Source organism: Lissotriton helveticus, chromosome 4_1 (assembly GCF_964261635.1).
Source record: "Lissotriton helveticus chromosome 4_1, aLisHel1.1, whole genome shotgun sequence".
Classification (NCBI taxonomy): domain Eukaryota; kingdom Metazoa; phylum Chordata; class Amphibia; order Caudata; family Salamandridae; genus Lissotriton; species Lissotriton helveticus.
In genome coordinates, this window is record NC_136063.1 from 287,887,553 (window position 1) to 287,908,165 (window position 20,613).

The 20,613-nt window shown below is 40.9% G+C and overlaps 1 protein-coding gene across 2 annotated transcripts in view; it reads left to right on the plus strand.

Moving 5' to 3' along the window:
* The window catches only part of WASHC5 (WASH complex subunit 5), a 415,933-nt gene that overhangs the window by 214,352 nt on the left and 180,968 nt on the right, over positions 1 to 20,613 (plus strand). For both annotated transcript variants that reach the window (XM_078686781.1, XM_078686782.1), the window contains one exon: positions 16,938 to 17,040. In XM_078686781.1, the coding sequence (XP_078542907.1) occupies positions 16,938 to 17,040 (103 nt within the window). The remainder of the gene's footprint in view (positions 1 to 16,937; positions 17,041 to 20,613) is intronic.

Sequence of the window (20,613 nt, forward strand, 5' to 3'; positions counted from 1 at the left end):
TGCCACAGAGACAATTGTATGTGGCTGCGAGATTACTCTTCTTAAGTATTGGCTTTAGAGGAAGGGAATTACTTCTTACTGTGGCAGATAGTCATATCTCTAAAGTTTGTCAAGATCTTCAGTTTCAGCTTGAGATGTTGGGAGAGGACAAACTGGCCCAAGAAGTCTGCTGCATTAAAGGTTGCCAATTCTTTGTTCTTGTCATCTAGGTGAATTCTTAGGGGCCAAGATGAACCCTAGGTGTTTTGCTTTATTCTCCCAGGATTTGCGTAGTTGGATCTGATCTGCATTGTGAAGTGTTCCTTCCATGCTTTTTCATCTAGACCATTCTTGTTTGTTTTCATCCTTTTTTTAATTTCAGTAAAAATGTAATTGAAAATTATATTTACATGGTGCATCACGTATACATGGGAGGTCATTTACAGAGAAAGAAGCTATAGAGTGCCCTGGGGGAGGGGGTGGGGGGGTAACAGGGAGGCAACACAAGTCCATTATCTTGGCATTTCTGACTGTGGCTGTGCCGTTTCTGGCAGTGTGTTCCGTTAGTTCGTGCTCTCGTAACAATATTCTTAGTTTGCCCTACGCCCCTCTATGATGTCTTTTTGATAGTCTCTCGCACGTTTGTTGATTGCCCACTCCCCTAGTCCCAGCGGCCGAAAAAGAAGGGAAGGAGAAGAAAAGAGAGTGGAGAAGCTATCGGTAGGGGGAGTATTTTATGGTACTGTGCGTGAGTGGTGTCTGTGACTCAGTTGAGGCTCCTGTGGCTGCGTTGCTTGTTGCCGTTACTACGGCGGTTTGTGTGAGGACAGGTAGTTGTCCAGTGATCGCCACATTTCGCATTTCTCGTGGGACGTCTGTGTGGCTGGTACATTTGGCATCTATTTCCATTGCCACATTGCAGAGTGAATGTTGGCAAGCCTGTTGCAAGTGTCGGAAGAAATTTCCAGAATTTTCTTCCTTGTGCTCTGATTTTAATGGTGTTTTTGTATATGTCACTAATTCTGCTCTGAACGCAATTTGCCTGTCTATTTTGTCTTGAACAACTTAATCAGTGTGTGGTAAGAAATGGTGGCTGACTGAACAGGTAAATCTTAGTATGCCGTTTGATGTGGGCTTGTATTTGTAATCGACTTTTGTACATGCGTGGCCCATTTTAGGTTGTTGGTTATGGTCAGTCATTGGTAAGAGAAATAATTTACTTCTTCAAGTCTCACATCTCCAGGGACAAATTAAGTCTTCAGTATTTTATTTTTGCAGAGGGCCATTATCTTTGTTTTTTGTTTTTATCTTGAGTCAATGTATTATGCAAATGTTTCCATTACTGAAATGTGGGCCAGAATAGTTCTAGGTATACGAGTGATCAAGATAAAATAGCCTCCATATAATGGTTAAGGTATCTCAAAGTTATCTTTCAGGGAACATTTTAGGAGGATCTCAGGATCTCATACTGTAGGTTGTTAGTGTAACGAGTAACAGAGCGAGAAGATATCCCTGTTTGATCCTGCATTCAGTGATCAGGCAGCCCTTTTATTCAACTTAATTTGTGAGGTGTTTTGGAATAAAGCATTTTCACCAGTGAGATCAGGATTGGGTCAGGACCTAGCAGTGAGAATTTTGTCTGTAACCTTTGACTTGGGACTATATTGAAAGCCGAATAAAAGTCCAGAAATGCAACACAGAGAAGCAGTTTCTTTAATGTTGTATTTATGAATAATATTAAGAAATACAAAGTTTGATTGACTTTTGACAGATCCTCTCTAAAGCCCTGTTGATTATGATTTAATATATTTTGTTTTTCTGTTCTGACTAGTGTGGTCTTGAGCCATACTTTTGTCTATATTTTGCCGTCACCGTCAAAAAGATTGATTGTTCTGTGTGACTTTGGAATTTTTTTGTCCTTTCTTTTGTTATAAAGGCTGATATTCCTCCTCTTTTTTTCCCGCTTGATTAGATTTTTATAGTCTCGTCTGAGCATTGGAATTTCCTCCACGGGGGCTTTGGGTGGATTAGAGTTTTCAGTTTCTTCTTAGTATATCTACAGGTATCTTCAATCCGTGACACAATTTGTTTTATGCGAGTCTTGGTGGGCTTATGCATTGGCATATAGCTACCAACAGCGTTGGTGTCAAGGAGGTTTTGAAAATAGGCCACCCAGTTATCCTGGTGGATTACTGTGTCTCCCATTGCCCTAAATGAGATCTTAGGATGTTTGGATCTTTTTTCCATTCCACTAGTTTGGTTTCTATGGTCTGGATTCTTTTCACTCCTGCTTTGGTACTAAAGTTCCATGAACTGTATAATTCTAGAGGTCCTGGGATCTCCGTGAGAGTCATGCCCCTGATGTCAAGATGAAGGATGTTGAGATGGCTGTCCATTCTCCACAATAGCCTGTAGTTGCTATGTTTGATCCAGTCTTCCGTTTGAAAGAGGAACATTCTTGTTGGCTGTTTGAACCCATCTTGTGTTAAATGTAGGGATTCTAGTATCCTCATTCTCAATAGAGATTCTTCTGGAGAGCAGGCTTTCACTAGCTCAGAAAGCTTTTAAGAGAAGGCCATCTGCTTGGCTCTTTGCGTAGCTGTGACTGTTCCAAGGGACCCCTAGTGGGTTTTTTTTCATTTAAGTCTGATCAGAATAATTTTTCCATTATCCAATTTTACAGTTGAAATCCCCACACGATGTTCAGAGGTTTGGACTTTGCAGGTTTCATCATTGTCTCCTTGAAGTCCATGAGGAGTTTTTGATATCCTGATTTCTTTCTTTGCTAAGCATAAACCTTCTAATTTTTAGCACTGTCTTGTTTGCTAGAGCAATGTAACATGCTTTGAAATTTTCATAGAGATTGTCCACATTTATGGTGCCAGTGCAGACAATAACTCTGCAGGAAATGTGTGTACAACTGATGTATCTTAACCCTGTCAGATGTGTGGCTCATTTGCTGTGGTTTTAATGCAGCCTTGATATCCAGAGTGCAGTTGTCCATGTTTTCCGTAGTATTATTTTTTTGTGGTTTGTTAATAAGTCCATGAAACCCTGGTCTCATAATTTCTAAGGGCTTCCGCCCACATTTCATGAAAGTACTGAGATTTTCATTTCCCAGAGTGGGCCTGCCACCTTGGTTTTGTGGCCCATCTTCTAAACAGTCCTGACATGGTTCATGGGTTGCCGTCATATTGAAAGAGGTGGTGTCATGTATTCCTATAGGTTCTGAATCGATCCCCCTATTCCTGACCCTATTCTGGTTAAACTAACTATCAAGTTAACTAACAGTCAGCCCATGAGGCAAGAAAAGCCCCCATGATGCAGATACCGTTATCTGACGCAGTCACACTACGGCACAGGAACGTGTTATCTGATTAGATCATAACGCTTGAGATCTAATTAGACAAGCGACATTCCTCCAGCCCCTGATAAGGCATACGACGTTCTCATAACAAATCAAACCTATGACAACCTGGAAAATCCGTGCGGCCATTGTTTTGATTTCACAGAGAACTTCAGTAAAAGAATGTGCTAACGAGCAAGTCGTATGACATCTTTATTGACGTATCTATGTCCATCCTTACGTCAATCTCGGCACCTTTAAGGTATAAATATTGCCGATCTTGCCCTATGCAAACACACGCGTGGTGACGAGACGGAGCAGCCATACTTGCCGAAGCCCAGAAGCAGAGCAGACCCCGCTGGCAGCAGCCCCGCCTTCCTGACGCGCTGAGAGACGCGCTGCTATCTCCTACCGAGAGACCCAGCACCGGCGCTTTCGGGCAGCCCTCGCAGGCAGCCTGGAATATCGAGAGCAGAGAAAGAGATACCATTCCTCATTCATCCTAACTTCCAGGTACAGAACTGAATAACCCCTCACAGAGAATTCTTTAGTTATTCACTTGGCAAAAACAAACTTAACTTAAACTGTAACTTTCTATTCCCGCCCACGCATTAGACTTAGGTCAGGTACACGGGGTAGGCGTATTTAGAAACACCAGTTGAGTACGTTTAGTCAAATGTATATGTGTATGTAAATATATTTTAATCATTTTAAACATCATATGGCTCAGAAACCATATCAATGTTTTTACAGTATTACTTTATACTATTGCTTTTAATGTATGCACTTTACTTAACTATAAGTATTGCAATAATATCGATCCATTTCTCTTGTACGAGAAAAGAGACTGATCAATAAATAACACCTTTTTATTGAACACGCCCGTCTCTTCCTTTTCTCTACAATCTGATGAGACTAAGAATGCACGTACTGACTGAGTAAAATAATTGCCTTGTGCTCACACGACTCTGGAGATACACTCTTGATTAGGGGAGAGCAAAGTTGTCATGTTCTATGGTTGTCAGAAACTAAATCCCTTCTTGTCTAATCAGGGGAGTTAATTCTTTCCTGAACATTCGAGAAAGTTTCTAGCGAACTCTGAGCTACGCTGGCAAACCCAAAACTTAAGTCTAGTATCGACAGTAGTAGACCTAGTTAACGTCTGGCCTAGGCCTTTACTGCTGTAGGTATTATTCCAATGCGCAGAGCCTATTGGGAAGATAGGAACCACACTACATGGCGCCCAACGCGTTTGGAAAGGGCGATAAAACTAACGTAAGACATTTAGAGTAACTCAGTCGTGCTTTCTCACTCAGACCCCTTTTCCCAAATACTCCAAAGACGTCTGGAGTGGGTGAAAGGTAATATCCTCCAAAACCTCGCAGGAGGGAACTCCTATGTAAGGTTCTTGGTTTAGTCAACGTTGAAGGATACACTGTTCCAAAATATTGTGCATCTAATCTTTGTTCCATAAGAAACCTGATCTGCAAACAAAAAGAATAACCTTTCTAACAGTAAAATGTCAGAAAGTGATGACGAAAGAGAGGCAGTTAGATTAGCAGCTGAAATAGTAGCAGCTGATACTGCAGCACTAGATGCAGACGGGGATATAATACTCATCCCGGTCGCCAAAAGGAAATCTATAACCTTAAAACTTATAGAAAATGGACTGACACCTAGAGGTGGCACAGTCATATTCGTAATTGAGGCACACGAATATCGGCAGACAGAGGTATACTATACATGGATACATTTTCCAGCAGCAAATGCTGTAACAAAGTACTTCCACTATTACAAAATAGAGGTTCCACCCGACATTTACACTCCTTTCGAGGAGGTGGAAGTACCACTCAAATTCCAAGAGCATTTGCTCTTATTTGATGGCGCCCTAATACATAACAATCACATTACAAGGCTCGGTCCTTTAGGTAGACCAGGAGCAACGTGGCCGGTCTTAGCCGGATACACACCACACCCAGACATCGAAGGAATGTCTACTGGAGAGCTGTTAATACAGCTAAAACAGTTACTAAAAATTCATAGACAATTAGTCCAGTATGTAATGCGGACTTCAACAATTCAGCCAGCGATTAAACTTCCACAGCTGACCCCTCACCAGGGGAACACAAATAAAATCACACCACAGAACATCCAATCCTGCCTAGGTAAAGTTCCGGCTAAACGGGAACAGATACCATTCTGGTTGGCACAGAAAATCACCCAAATAGAGGCGGTGTTTCCTGACACCACCCCGCTAGAAAAACACAGGATTCTGACTATATGTCTCCCAATGGGAATCGCCCCACACATAGAGGACTGTGACACTTGGGGTACAGTCTTTGCTTCAATCTACACAAAAACGCACGGTGTTCCATCCATTTCGGTAATACCAGATGTGCTAAAACAAATTCAAGATGAATACGGTCCAGAACCAGCTTTAACTCTTGGTATGAAATTACTGAAAGACTTCAAGCAGGTCTCGGCTATATTATTAGCCAATATAAAAGGTGAAGCAGCAAACGTGGCGATCCGCCAGAGGTTAAAAGAGACAGATATAGCAGACCAACCAGCTGAAATTGCCAGAATCATAGAAAAATCTTATGAAGAACTAGGTAGAGATAGTTTAGGTGGAATACCAGTAAAACCGCAACTGACTGAAAGTCCAGAAAAAATATTTTTTAATAATAATTCACCAAAAAAGAACTGGGATGGAAACAAACAATCCAATCCAAAAGAAAAGAAATTCCAGTCCCGAGGAAGGTCTCCTAGGCGAAGGGAGAAATCTCCGAACCAGAGACACAGGTCACCCCAGAGTGACCCCTCTGGGAAAAGATATAACCTTAGAAATAGGGATAATATTAAAAAACCTGATAGATATCAAGACATTGATACACGTCCCTCTCAATCTTTTCAGACTTCCTCGCAGAAATCGGAAAGAAGAGGACGATCAGAACAAAGAGAAGAGCACGCCAAGTCCAAAGACAAGGAACCTGCTCAACAAAAAAAGAAATTACAATTTCCAAAAAAGAAGGTAGCCAGTATCAAGGTAGTTAACAATGCCGAGAATACTGAGGACACAACTGAAAAACGGAGAGTGGGCTCAGACAATGCTAGACAGCGCAGCAGAAGTGAGCATAGCTCGCAAAGTCCTTATGAATCATCTGGAGACAGTGGACACGAATGAATACCTTCAAGTGGAAACTGCAGACACCAGAGTTAGCAAACCCCACAAGATATACGAGATAACATTACGTATAGAGGGAGATAAGACTAGGAAAATAAGGGGACTATTTTGGGATAACCTCTCCAAGGGCTATGATATCCTTCTAGCTGAAAAAGACTGGCCACCAGAGTTTGTCAGGGAGTGCCCTCATGGCGAAGAAGTAATTATGCCTGCCTTCTCGAATCAAATCCCGATTCATTAAAAAATACACACTTGCTAGAAAGTGGGCAGTGGCCTTAGCACCTGCTTTATATAAAAATCATGTAGGATGGGATGAGGATTCTTCTTCTCACAAAATCCAGTTAAAATCACAACCTACTGCACAAAGGCAGTACCCAATTAAGCAAGAAGCTAAAAAACAGGTAAATGAAATACTAGATCAGCTAGAATACCAGGGGGTGATTGAAACTTGCACCTCACAAATGAACAATCCTTTGTTTCCGGTCTCCAAACCAGACAATTCATATCGTCTAGTTTTGGATTACCGACACCTTAACACATGTTGCAAAACCTTTGCAGTGCAAAACTCACACAGTGCTGCACTAATGAATAACATAGAGCGCAAAAAATACAAAACAACCTTGGACATCTCCAATGGATTCTTTTGTCAAAACATAGCACCAGAGAGCAGATATTTAACTGCATTCTCAGTAAATGGCACTCAAAAGCAATTCTGTCGGTTAGCCCAGGGGTACAAGAACAGCCCGGGGGTATTCTCAGCGAGAGTAACAGAATTACTACAACTATATGATGATGAAGCATTATCTTATGTCGATGACATTTACTTAACAGATGATGACTTGGATACTCACTTGAAAAGAGTGAACACCATAATACTTGGGTTCGCAGCAGAGGGTTACAAATTCAACTTTAAAAAATCCAGAATTGCCCATTTAACGGTCTTATACGTAGGATATGAATTATCAAGTATAGCCTGGTTGACAATTTTCTAAAGAACTAGAAGAATTAAAAAATCTAAAATATGAAAAGACGTATCCTCTGCCAATCGACATTCTGCCTCTAAGACATTACACCTGTGTAATTTATACAGACGGACATGCTCAACCCTCCATTTGGGGAGAACATGCATACAACCCCACATGTGAGATTACAAAAGAAGTGTGGCGCGGAGGTAAACTAAGACCTCTATTAACAAAAACACACTCAGTTGAAACTAATTCAGAACTACAAACTGAAATAATAGCATTAAAAATGGCGCTGGATAATGCGGATCGCGAATTCCCGACACTTATAGTGTCAGATTCATATTACTGCGTCAAAGCATATAACAAGGATTTGCAGACATGGATTCAGAACGGTTACAAAGATGACACAGATGCACCAATAAAGCAGAAATTGCTCTGGGAACAAATAGCTCTTTTACAAAAAGAACTACCAAAGACTCACGTGACACACTCACTGAGTCATCAGCGTGATGGCGTTCACGTTGTAGGGAATTCATTGGCTGAAACAGCCGCAGCGGCAGCCACTATACCGGCTCCCGTAGATCGAAAAAAGCGTACATTAAAATACATTGACGGTGAAACAATGCTGGCGGTGAAAACGTCATCAAAAGGCGACTGCTCAGCGTTACCGATCAACTATCCACTCAATTATACATACATAATCGATGCAAACTCCGTCCCTTTTGCTCGAATCCCTGGAGTGGGGGATAGAGTGATTCCAAACATGGACAGGAGAAGCTTGTTAATCGCAGACGCACACATGGGCGAGGGTCTCAGACACCTCAAACTGAAAGATTCTCTGGAAGAATTACAATCACGGTACTGGTGGCCAGGCATGAGCCTGCATTACACCATGTTTGTAAAAAACTGCCCAAACTGCAACAGAGATCGCAGTGGGGAGAGAAACAGTTTATTACCTCGTCGTATCAAGGCAGATAATATGACCAATAAAAAGCAGGGCTTGCGATTAACATATACAGGCTAGTTTCCACTTATAATGTAGATCACCAGCACTCGGCTGACGTCCGGACTGTTATAAAAAGATTTGCGAGTCTAAATGGCATATACGCTAAGAGCATGCTAGGTTCGACCATTGTTTTCACTCAAGCCCACCAGCCTGGGGGGAAACATGGCCGAATGAGCACAGTCCAGCGGGAATCTTCTCACTTCCTTCCTGAGGGTACGGGATGGTGTAAAGAAAAAACCAAGGCAGAAAGCAATCTATAATGGAAAGGATATTAGGTTCGGGAGCTGGGTGGGTCAAACATCTAATAAGTGTCCAACGTAGTCTAAATAACTTGCCAAGAAATTCTCTGAAGGGATTCAGTCCGTACGAATTATTATTTGGAACTAGAATGATTATCTCTGACCTCGACAGTCAGACTTCAGTGGTTAAAGAAAAAAGCTTTGATGTCAAAGACCGTTTGGCTATTTTGCAGGACTTAAACAAAACAAGAAAAGACCTGAGCAACATACAGTTGAAACAACAGCCAACAACCACTGAAGAATCACCACCTGTCCCAGCAAGACCTGTCTGGATTCCATAAGTCGGGGATCTAGTCAGGGAGAAGATCGCGGTAAAGAAGGAATTTGGGCCTTCTTACAGAAAAGCAGTTCCTGTCTTGTCTGTCAACGGGACAAGATCAGTTGTACTACCGCCACTTGCTGGTAAAAAGGAGAACCGAGTTGTATCCATCGACCTGGTAAAACCACAACATGTGGCCGATAACAAACAGTAGGCCAAGTGGACTCCCAATAAGTAGCAGAACACCAAGGTTTGCTACCAGTACAGAGGTCCTAACAAAGAGGCTCATCACATTCGAAACGCCTACAGAAGAACAACAAGGACTATGCAACGATGCAATAGGACTCAGACCTCTGAAAACCCAAATAAAAACATTTAGCAGAGACACACCAATCTATAATGAAGTACCAAGTGAAAATGCAAGAAACAAAAATCCTGAAGCAATTGGAACAATTGACAGAACTGCATCCGGCTACTTCATCAACTTCGATGATTCCTCTGAAAGCCTCAGTGAATCAAAGACACAGCCATTATCAAAATCCTTTAAAGACAAAGCTAAGGAACTTTTGAACCAACTGAAAGAAACATATCTGATTTCTCCATGGATTGAATTTTGGGTGGGTTTTGGTGCATTTATTCTCATACTTTGGCTCATCATGGTATTAACTTTGGGACGCTTCATTGAGGGAAAATATGCTAAAATGGACACAGCAAGTCAGAACATCAACTTGGTCCTCAAACCACACACATCTTCACACGTCGAGAAAAAAGAACTTTCTTCAGCCAACTTCACAGCCAATCCTATACCTGGTGGGGTAGCCTGGGACAACACTGACTATGAAATTTATGGTCCGGTCGAGATCCTGAAATACCCACACCAAATCAAGATCTCCTTGAGTGACTTTGCAAAACCAAACTCATTTGCTGATGATTGGGACTTCGAAAGCATTAATAACATGATGTCTGACTTAGTAATGTCTGCTAAATTTACAAAACATGATTATTTGCAAGGTTCTACAAATTATGATAGTATGTATTGCTATAACCACTATGGTAACCATTTTTTACATAAATCTGCACAACCTAGAAATGTTTTAAATTATAATCAATGGGAACATTGTGCAACACCTCCAAAAGGGAGCTCAAGAACTGTTTACGACAAATATTCATATTTTTCGGGTTTTAACACAAGTAATGCTGAAACATTTTATTATAAATTGTCAAACAAGACAGGGATGAAAACCATGATAACCAACACAAAGTTGATATATTCAGATTCATTCTTCGAAGAAATGAATACTTTTGGATTTGATTATTGGGACAAAAATGTTGATTTAAAAAGTGTTTGGGGTACAAAAGAATGGCAAGTACAGGGTTTAGAAGCTTTGTTTAGAGCTTGCATGATCCCAGAACAAATGATATTTTTAAATGACACTGTTCAACAAACCACCTGTCTTGGCCTAGCCAAAATCAAAGATTTAAATAAACCGTCTATTCCAAAGCCAACGATGTTTAGCAATAGCTCTAATACGGATGAAGAGATAGACGTAAACCATATATTAAACCAAAACAGAACACATCCTAATTGGAAACAATGGTTAATCTGGCCCACAGATACAAATAACTGTCAAGACAGATTCCTGAATAAAACACAGGGGTTCAAAATGACCAGGCCAGACCCTAGATATCCCCAAAGACATCACCCAGGGATAATAACAACCTACAGTGTGGGCAAATTATGCCTTCAGTGGCTACAAACTTCCACACTGCCTGAAATTAAGCAACACCTAACTTTACTTACTGATGGTGCTGACTTGCGTGATTTCATAATGGGACCACGCAAACAGCGTCAAAAGCGTTTCATAGCAGCCTCTGTATATGCAGCATACAATGAGGCCTGGAAGGTTAATCAAATTGAAACAGCAGAGAGAATACGGGAAATTGACCGTATTCATTTGGAAAAATCACTTTCTGTAGTGGACAATGGGTTAATGACTCTGTCTTCCAGAATTTTTTCTTTGGACAGCATTGTGTCGTCAGCAATCGATATATTATCGCAAGACTTACTGTTATTACAACATGGTCAGTCACAATTGCGTTCTATTGTACAGCTTGGCTGGACGTTACAAAATCTGCGTTCAGGCTATGTGCCTTGGCGTTTAATCAACACAACGTCACTATTCCAAATCTTTAACCTTACTGATAGACAAATCGGTATGGCGCAAAAGGGTGCTGATTTATACAATCTTGAGCATTGAAAAACTAGAAAGATTACCAATGACAATGTCAGAACGACCTGTCAGTGAATGGATAATCCACGGAATCATAAATATTCCAATCTCAACCTTCAGGTTTCAATACTGCCAAAAATATATACAGGCTGGCATGTACGAGAAATTGGGAAAGGGGTACCTTAAAACAACTTGGAACCTGCCCTATTCGCATGCATGTGTCAGTAATAAAGGACAGAAAGTGTTTCTTAGTGGCAACAATTGTGAGATGTCACTAAGCGGCACGCTTCTGTGTAACGGAATTAGTTTGCATGGAGCCTGTGAAGGGAATTCATACAACCTTTCATGTCACCAGCAAGGCGCACCTGCAACTGAAATAGAACCATTCTTTCAAAGACTCTATAATGGGAGTTACATTCTTATTGTAGACCGCAAATGTTGTAGTCTTATGCCCGGGACTCCTTATCTAGTCACTACGACTGCGAAGGTCAAGTGCTGTGGACGTTCTTTGTTCCCCAGCTCCTTTCCAGACAGGGAGGCAAGGGCATGGCCCAGTTTGAAAATTACTTCTATTCGAATAGATACTTTAAGCAGAATGAAAACAGTGCTTCTTCAGACGCCTACAAGGCTCACGTCATCAAAAGAAACGTATGATCTACAAGTCGCAAGGACGACTGCAGAGATACATACATTATTATCGACTAATTCCCCCGTACATTTCGCGGAAATCCTGAGCGAAATCTTAAATATTTCTGATACCACTGGGGTCTCAAAAGTATTTAAGACAGTATTTTCGATGGCATTAACACCATTCAAAGCCATACTGGGTATTTTTCCAGATTTCGTCCATTCGATTTTTGGCGGACTTCCCCTGATCCTGGGACTAATTGCAGGAATCCTATTCTTAGTCCTTATTTTTCGTTATGGCAACCCATGTCACAGATCAAACTCTCGCGACAATGGAAGATACAATCCTAGCCATTGGATACCGGGACCGGATATCAAAAATCCTGGGACTATCCCGGCTTAGAGACCTGAACATGACTTGGTTTCTATCATTTCGACCAATGTGGCAAAGATGTGTTTTACCTGTATTGAGATGTCTGCTATGCGGAGAAGAATGCGTGTTAGACACCTGTCTGACGCTACAATCGGATGCGCCAGTGGATGCAGATACATTGTTGGTTCCTACCAAGGTTCACGCTTTGTGCTGCCCTCAAAGGCTGCCAATCCTGATGACGGCATTCGTGGAGTCTTCACCACTACGATTGAAGAGTAGTGAAGTTCAAGATGAAAGCAGCATTAATCAGGTACGACCTTCTGTCAGCAATGCGAATCAGAATGTCAATGGAGACAATCATGCGCACGAATGCATGGTTACACCTATTTCCGACTTAGTGGAACTTTCTCATGAAGCTGTTGACAGTTTTTTCGAAAGCCTTAATGATATGATGTTCTCTCCAGAACAGAAATAGAGACTTTTGAGCAAGCTCGCACACGGCGTTCCCTGAATTCGGCCTTCAACTTTAAAAATAAAGTCACATGAACAATTTTTCCCACCAGTTCACGGACAGCAATTTTTTAGCAGCCCCAAATTATTTTTTACAAAATTTTCGGGACACTTATCTTCTGCTTAAAGTAAGAAACTATTCCTAGAGAACTAAGATTTCTATTTTTAGATACTTTATAAACTTTTAGTTGCCCGCTGGTATGTTCACAAATATTTTATCATGTGATGAAATGGTCTTGAACTTTCTTTCTGTATAGCCATATTAAGAGCCATTTCATGTGTATTTCTCATATACCAAAAATATGTATTTTGGGGTGGTGAGGTATACACTATACTCTATAGTATGTTGTACTATGTTATACTATGCATAGATTAGTAAATATGACCATAGTTAGCGTGGAGTGGGTGTCATGTATTCCTATAGGTTCTGAATCGATCCCCCTATTCCTGACCCTATTCTGGTTAAACTAACTATCAAGTTAACTAACAGTCAGCCCATGAGGCAAGAAAAGCCCCCATGATGCAGATACCGTTATCTGTCGCAGTCACACTACGGCACAGGACCGTGTTATCTGATTAGGTCATAACGCTTGAGATCTAATTAGACAAGCGACATTCCTCCAGCCCCTGATAAGGCATACAACGTTCTCATAACAAATCAAACCTATGACAACCTGGAAAATCCGTGCGGCCATTGTTTTGATTTCACAGAGAACTTCAGTAAAAGAATGTGCTAACGAGCAAGTCGTATGACATCTTTATTGACGTATCTATGTCCATCCTTACGTCAATCTCGGCACCTTTAAGGTATAAATATTGCCGATCTTGCCCTATGCAAATACACGCGTGGTGACGAGACGGAGCAGCCATACTTGCCGAAGCCCAGAAGCAGAGCAGACCCCGCTGGCAGCAGCCCCGCCTTCCTGACGCGCTGAGAGACGCGCTGCTATCTCCTACCGAGAGACCCAGCACCGGCGCTTTCGGGCAGCCCTCGCAGGCAGCCTGGAATATCGAGAGCAGAGAAAGAGATACCATTCCTCATTCATCCTAACTTCCAGGTACAGAACTGAATAACCCCTCACAGAGAATTCTTTAGTTATTCACTTGGCAAAAACAAACTTAACTTAAACTGTAACTTTCTATTCCCGCCCACGCATTAGACTTAGGTCAGGTACACGGGGTAGGCGTATTTAGAAACACCAGTTGAGTACGTTTAGTCAAATGTATATGTGTATGTAAATATATTTTAATCATTTTAAACATCATATGGCTCAGAAACCATATCAATGTTTTTACAGTATTACTTTATACTATTGCTTTTAATGTATGCACTTTACTTAACTATAAGTATTGCAATAATATCGATCCATTTCTCTTGTACGAGAAAAGAGACTGATCAATAAATAACACCTTTTTATTGAACACGCCCGTCTCTTCCTTTTCTCTACAATCTGATGAGACTAAGAATGCACGTACTGACTGAGTAAAATAATTGCCTTGTGCTCACACGACTCTGGAGATACACTCTTGATTAGGGGAGAGCAAAGTTGTCATGTTCTATGGTTGTCAGAAACTAAATCCCTTCTTGTCTAATCAGGGGAGTTAATTCTTTCCTGAACATTCGAGAAAGTTTCTAGCGAACTCTGAGCTACGCTGGCAAACCCAAAACTTAAGTCTAGTATCGACAGTAGTAGACCTAGTTAACTTCTGGCCTAGGCCTTTACTGCTGTAGGTATTATTCCAATGCGCAGAGCCTATTGGGAAGATAGGAACTACACTACAGTGGGATGCAGAGCGCCTATATTTTTCATGGTTTGGGTAGACCTTACCTCCTTGTATGGAAGTGTTAATGCTTTGGAAGAGGTTCTAGTATTTTTGAGATTTGGGTATGGAGAATATGGTTTTCATCACTGCTGTCTCTAGGTAAGCATGTTGGCCTGCAGGTAAGCTTGTTGGCCAGCAGATACTACCTTTGTGGGTTTTTCTGTTTCCTGTATCGATTAACCCTGAGTAGGGTTTTTGGAAAGGGTAACATTTCTGTGTGTAATCGACTGGGTTGTTTTGGTTCCAACTAAGAGGTCATGTGTGTGTTTGGTTAAGGGACATTTTCCATTGCTTTTGACTGTTGAGTGTCATTCCATTTGATTGTTCCCTCACTCAGTTTTTTGATTAGCCATTTTATAACTTTGTTTTTCAGTGATGTTCTTCCTTCATTTATAGATTATTGTGACACATTGCAAATGAAATTACTGTCATAACTTTACCATTTGTATTGCCTCATTTTGGGTTGGAATGAGTTTTGTTTAATCAGTTTTAACTGATTAATTCCATGGTCATTAGATGGCCATTTTGTTCGGTCAATTGAGTAAAATATCAGCTTATTTGGCATCGTACTTTGACCCTGAGCTTACATTGTTGAAAATGTCATGGTGGCAACCCTGCAAGTGACAGTTTCTGTGTTATATAAACTGGTTTTCTCTAACCCATTCGACTTGTTAAAATTCTCGAGTTGAGGTGTCCGGAATTTTCAGATGCTGCCTTCTGCTGATTTGTAGTATAATTAGTGCTTTTTTGCAGATGTATTGGTGTTGATCAGATGTTCATTGGCCTTGTTATCCTTCAGGGATATGGCTTTTTCTGAGTTTGCTTGGAAAATGGTTTAGAGAAGCAGGGTGTTTTTGATTAACCGCTGGATTTCCGGAGTGCTACAACCTCGAGTCTTAAGTCATGAATCTCCAATCAGATACAGTTGACTAGGAACTAACGTGGACCAGCAACATGCATTAATCCACTTCTGAGGTGTAGGGATCTGAACGGAATTTAGTGGTTTTTTTCTTGAAACCATAGGCTTTGATTCACTTAGTCCAGTTACGATTTCTTTGCGGCTTTCTTCAGATCAGCTGCATTTCTTGATAATCACGAGATGGTTCAACAGGTTGTTGTTTTCAATACTCAAATGTTTGCTATGAGATTTAGGGGGTATTGCAACTCTGAAAAGCTTATCTTGTTTGTGCCTCTTTTGGGGTTGTCTTCTCTTGTGTTGTGTGCTGGTCCAGAGGGTCCTCCATGAGATCCTTGTCCTCTTATGTTTCCTTGTTGTGACCATCATATTTGTATGGCAAGTTGCTGAGCTTCGGGTTTGATCACAGAAACACTTTGGTTGTTTCTGATGTCTGTTCTGTATTTTCCTTGTTTAACAGTTGAGACTTGGTGTCCACTTGCGTTCTGTGAGTTGCCAAACTATGGCGTCATTACTGAATTGGCTCTGCCCACTATTACATCTCTTAATCCGGAGGGTATTAGGAAGCTAAATTCAGCACAGCAGTTTTTAGGCTGTAAGTTGGCCTCTTCTCTCTTGACTCCCTCTGTCTCTTTAAATCTTTCTTTCCTGATTTCGGTCTTACCAATGATCTTACACTGAGTGTCTGCCATATTCTTCTTCGTTGGCTAAATTAGATGTGTTTGATTGTTATTTGTATAGGATCCCCTCAGTACTTAATTTGTAAAAATGAGAAATAAGGGCAAGGGCTCTCTTCAGGAGAGTAACAACTGAATTACTAACCATCACACTCCTGCAAGTGGGACAATTGGGACTATTTCAGACCCACCAGCTATTAGAATGGCTTGGGCAGCAGCAAATAGTCATTTGTAATGTATGTTGAATTAAACAGTGTTGTTGTGGTCCTCTCTAAATAAGCCACCTTGTGACAGACTGTCACAGGCCCCGGTGTTGGCAATTAAGTGCCAGTGCCGAGCACCGAAAACCACCGGCTCAAATTAAGCACTGCACCCCCTGATATCTAAGCACTACAGCGGTGTGAAGTGCACCACGTTACTGGTACCGCTGATTATGTAGTTTGCTGCCCTGGATCCACCATCAGTCAGTCACAGACAATCTTGATCTCGTCAACCTTAAATTAGAATACTCTGCTGTAGATAACACTGTTCGATGAAGTGCAGACATGCAGAAATGTTAAGATGATTTGCCTGTTATCTTTTCATGTTGTGACTGTCTAAAAGCAGTTTGTTTCTTTACATTTACAGTCCACATTCTGCAATATCCTGGAATTGAATAGTTAGGAATGATGTTTGTAGGAAAAGTGTAGTGGAAAGAATTTCTTTTTCACATGTACTTGAAACTTTTGCCTCTTATTATAGAACTTCTTGAGACTGTTTCACAAGACTGTCCTCAAAGATAAAACCGTCCAGGACTCTTTGAGATTATTGCAGAAAGCGGTGAACCCACTAAAAGGAATTGTAGGTAAGTGCCCATGTTGTGTGTGTGAGTATGATATTGGCGATCGCCACTGGGTAGTGATATTTAGGTTTGCGTTTTCACAGGGAAAGCATTTTTTGGTTTGCTTATAACTTTGCAGTCATTTGTGGAATCTTTGCAAAACTTTCCAAAATAAAACATCTCATCCACCTCAGCTCCTTTCTAGAAAGTTTTGGAGTGATCAGTCAAGAGGGGTGCGAGAAAAAGGGGGAAGCCCAAAACACATTTTTGACATTTACTTTGGTGTAGGAAAATCGAACAGTGATCTTGCAAAAACTGCTGAACAGAAGTACACCAAATTTGGCAGAAAGCTAGATCATGGTACAGAAAGTGTGCTTTTTGTGAAAAGGTGTAAATTCATTCAGGACTTTTTGAGAAATGAATTCTCAAAAACTTTGTATATTTCATGCTGTGGAAGATTTGCGGGACTGGCAGTTCTCAAGAAGAGATCTGATTGGCTGCTACCACATCAACAATGTAATCAGTTAGATGTTGATTGCTATAGGTGGCGTAGGGTTGGACACTCTGCCTGTGTCCAACCGTACGCCACCTACCGCAATCAACATCTTACTTTATGTTAAAAAACCTATAGAAATTCACTGAACAAAAGCACAGGTTAAAGTGACAATATAGTTAGGTATGGTAATAATATCTTACTTTGCATAAAAAAAAAACCTCAGAAATTCACTGAAATAGCCAAAGGGTAAAGGGACGTTATAGTTAAGTGAAAATGTCAGCACAAAACCAATGAAATTCATCAGGTATATTTATCTCAAGTAACTGGAATTCCTGCCCTAAAATAACTATAACTTGCTCCCTCGCCATGCACTGCTTATGACCTCACATATTATATCACTTATGAAATAGTCTGTAACATCAATGATAAAAATCACTGCAACATCTGAAATCACATCATTGATGACAACACTGTGCACGGAGTGCCAACCAGGAAAGGACCCCAGACACCGCTTCCTACCATGTAGATCTTTCTGGAGTGCATATGCTGGATCGTGGTATTAGTCTGCCCTCCCAATGAGGCCTCCTCAAAAAAAATCTGCTGTGGAAATGGCGGCTTATTATACCACTCTAGCAGCTTAAGCGGAGGCTGCCAATGGACCTCAGGGGTTGGTGGTCGAGGTTCCACTAAAACCTTAATTTGTTGTTTATGAGCCTGCAGATCTTCAGAATAAAATGCTCATAAATAACACTGTACTAGAACACCAAGACAGAGAGTGTAAGCCATGAGCTGACCTGTCCAGTGAAGAAAAGAGAGTTGATAAAAATAGGGAAAAATCATATGTAAAGGTGTGAATGATAGAGAAAAGTAAGCGGGAAAAGCATGAAAGAAAAAACATGGGTAAATGGAAAAGGGATATAATTAATAGAAGGAGAGTGGAAGGAAAGGATGAGGAAAGACTGGTGAGTGGAAGAAACTTTGAGTGTAGGTGAAGTTTCTCGTCATTGGGACTTTTTCAATAGGTGCATTACCAACATACACAATGTAGAGAATCACAAATGACATCTATCTATTATTAATTTAAAGGAACAAGTGTGTGTGTGTGTGTGTGTATATATATATATATATCTCCAAACACACAGTTCACCAGCCACCGCTCCTCGTTGATGCGGGTGCGTCCTCTGCGCGCAATGAAACGTGCTGATTAAGTGCACAACTCGAGTTTACCAATTCCAAACACTGTTCAAAAGAGTGCACTCCTGAGCCATATATTTTATTCAAAGCGAAAATATGGCCGATGGAATTAAGTCCTTTTTCTAGTTTTTGTTTACTCACACAAACACTTTCTAGGTCCATGAAATGGATTCACTGTTTTGATTTAAGCACTGTTGAGTAAAGTTCTTGTTGACACTGACGAAGGCGGAAACGCTGAAACGCGTTTGTCAACTTTCGCTGTAACTGAAGAAATAAATACTACATTTTCGCTTTGAATACGATATATGGCTCAGGAGTGCACTCGTTTGAACAGTTTTTGGAATTGGTAAACTGGAGTTGTGCTATATATGTAGCATCGATGCTACATTCAGCAGCTTGGCACCTGAATATGTAGAGTTTGGTCACCCCAACCTGCCGCAACGAAAAATGGAAATTTTAAAGGAGGCAAGAAAACAAACTACAAGAAAATGCTATGCTGGGCAGAGGAAACCATTTACAAAAGCAGGGGGTGCCCGAAATTGTGGAAGAAGATATGGGGACCCTGGAGAAGATATGGGGGAATGGGGGGTAGTCTGGGGTAATGGGTCTTGGAATGGATGTGTTGTTGATGACGCGCCGTGATTATCCTGTGTATTGTATTCTCCTTATTGGTCTAAATGTGACCAATGGACTGACATGTTAAATGAAATGAGCATTGTTAATAAAAAGATTTTTTTTTAAAAAATGCTATGCTGCAAAATGGAAGTGATACACAACTTGGTGCACAGCTAACAATCAAATTAACTCTGTAAAAACTCATAAAACAGTGATCATATATCTAACTCATCTCCTAGACAGTCACATCAACTACTCAAGCTTAAAGGTACATCTCGCTGCCTGTACACAATGGGGAAAACATGCAAAAGTTTCTTCACAAGAACCCTCATAAAACGATTTCTTCAAGGATCTAAAAGAATTGCTCCACCTACGCCAGCTCCAGTTCCCATGTGGAGTCTAAATACAGTGCTCACCAACTTATGACAAAACCCTTTGAGCCCATGCATAAGGCAGAACTTAAACACATCTCTTTAAAGACAGCCTTCTCATTGCCATTACATATTTGTGAAAAGTAAATTAATTACAGGTGTTAACCATTCAGGAACCATACATGCAAACCCACAAGGACAAGGTTATTTTAAGAACAAACCCACAGTTCTTACCAAAAGTGGTATCCAAATATCACTTCGATCAAAGTATTCTCCTTCCGGTTTTCTTCAAAAACCCATAAACAAGAGGGGAAAAAACCTCCATACCCTGGATGTAATGAGAGCACTACTGTATTGCCTACAAAAAACTGAACAAACCAGCAAGACCAAACAGTTGTTTGTTACCTATGCACATACAAACACAGGTAAGCCAGTCACAAAGGCAACAATCTCACGATGGATTGTCCAAACCATCCAACTATGCTATACCACCTCTAACAAGGAATTAACGGTACAACCAACATCTCACTCCACTAGGAAGAAAGGAGCAACTCTGGCATTCATGGCCAATGTGCACATAGACACTATATGTGCAGCAGCTATATGGGCATCACCACACACATTTACCAAGCCTTATTGTGTGGACATACAAATGAATAAGGAAGCGCAAATAGGACAGAAAGTACTTCAACACCTGTTCGCAAAGTCTTCCTCTCAACAAAACCTCCACTGGATGGGAGAAACTGCTAGATAATCTGACACACAGCATGTGAATCCAGAAAAGGATCCGAAGATGGCTAATACGCACAACTACCTCCAGGGCGCCATCTGACATCACACAGGGGATGTACCTGGCACCAAATGGTGGTTGACAACACCCAAAACAAGGGGATAAAAAGAAAGAAACAAAGACTATTACCT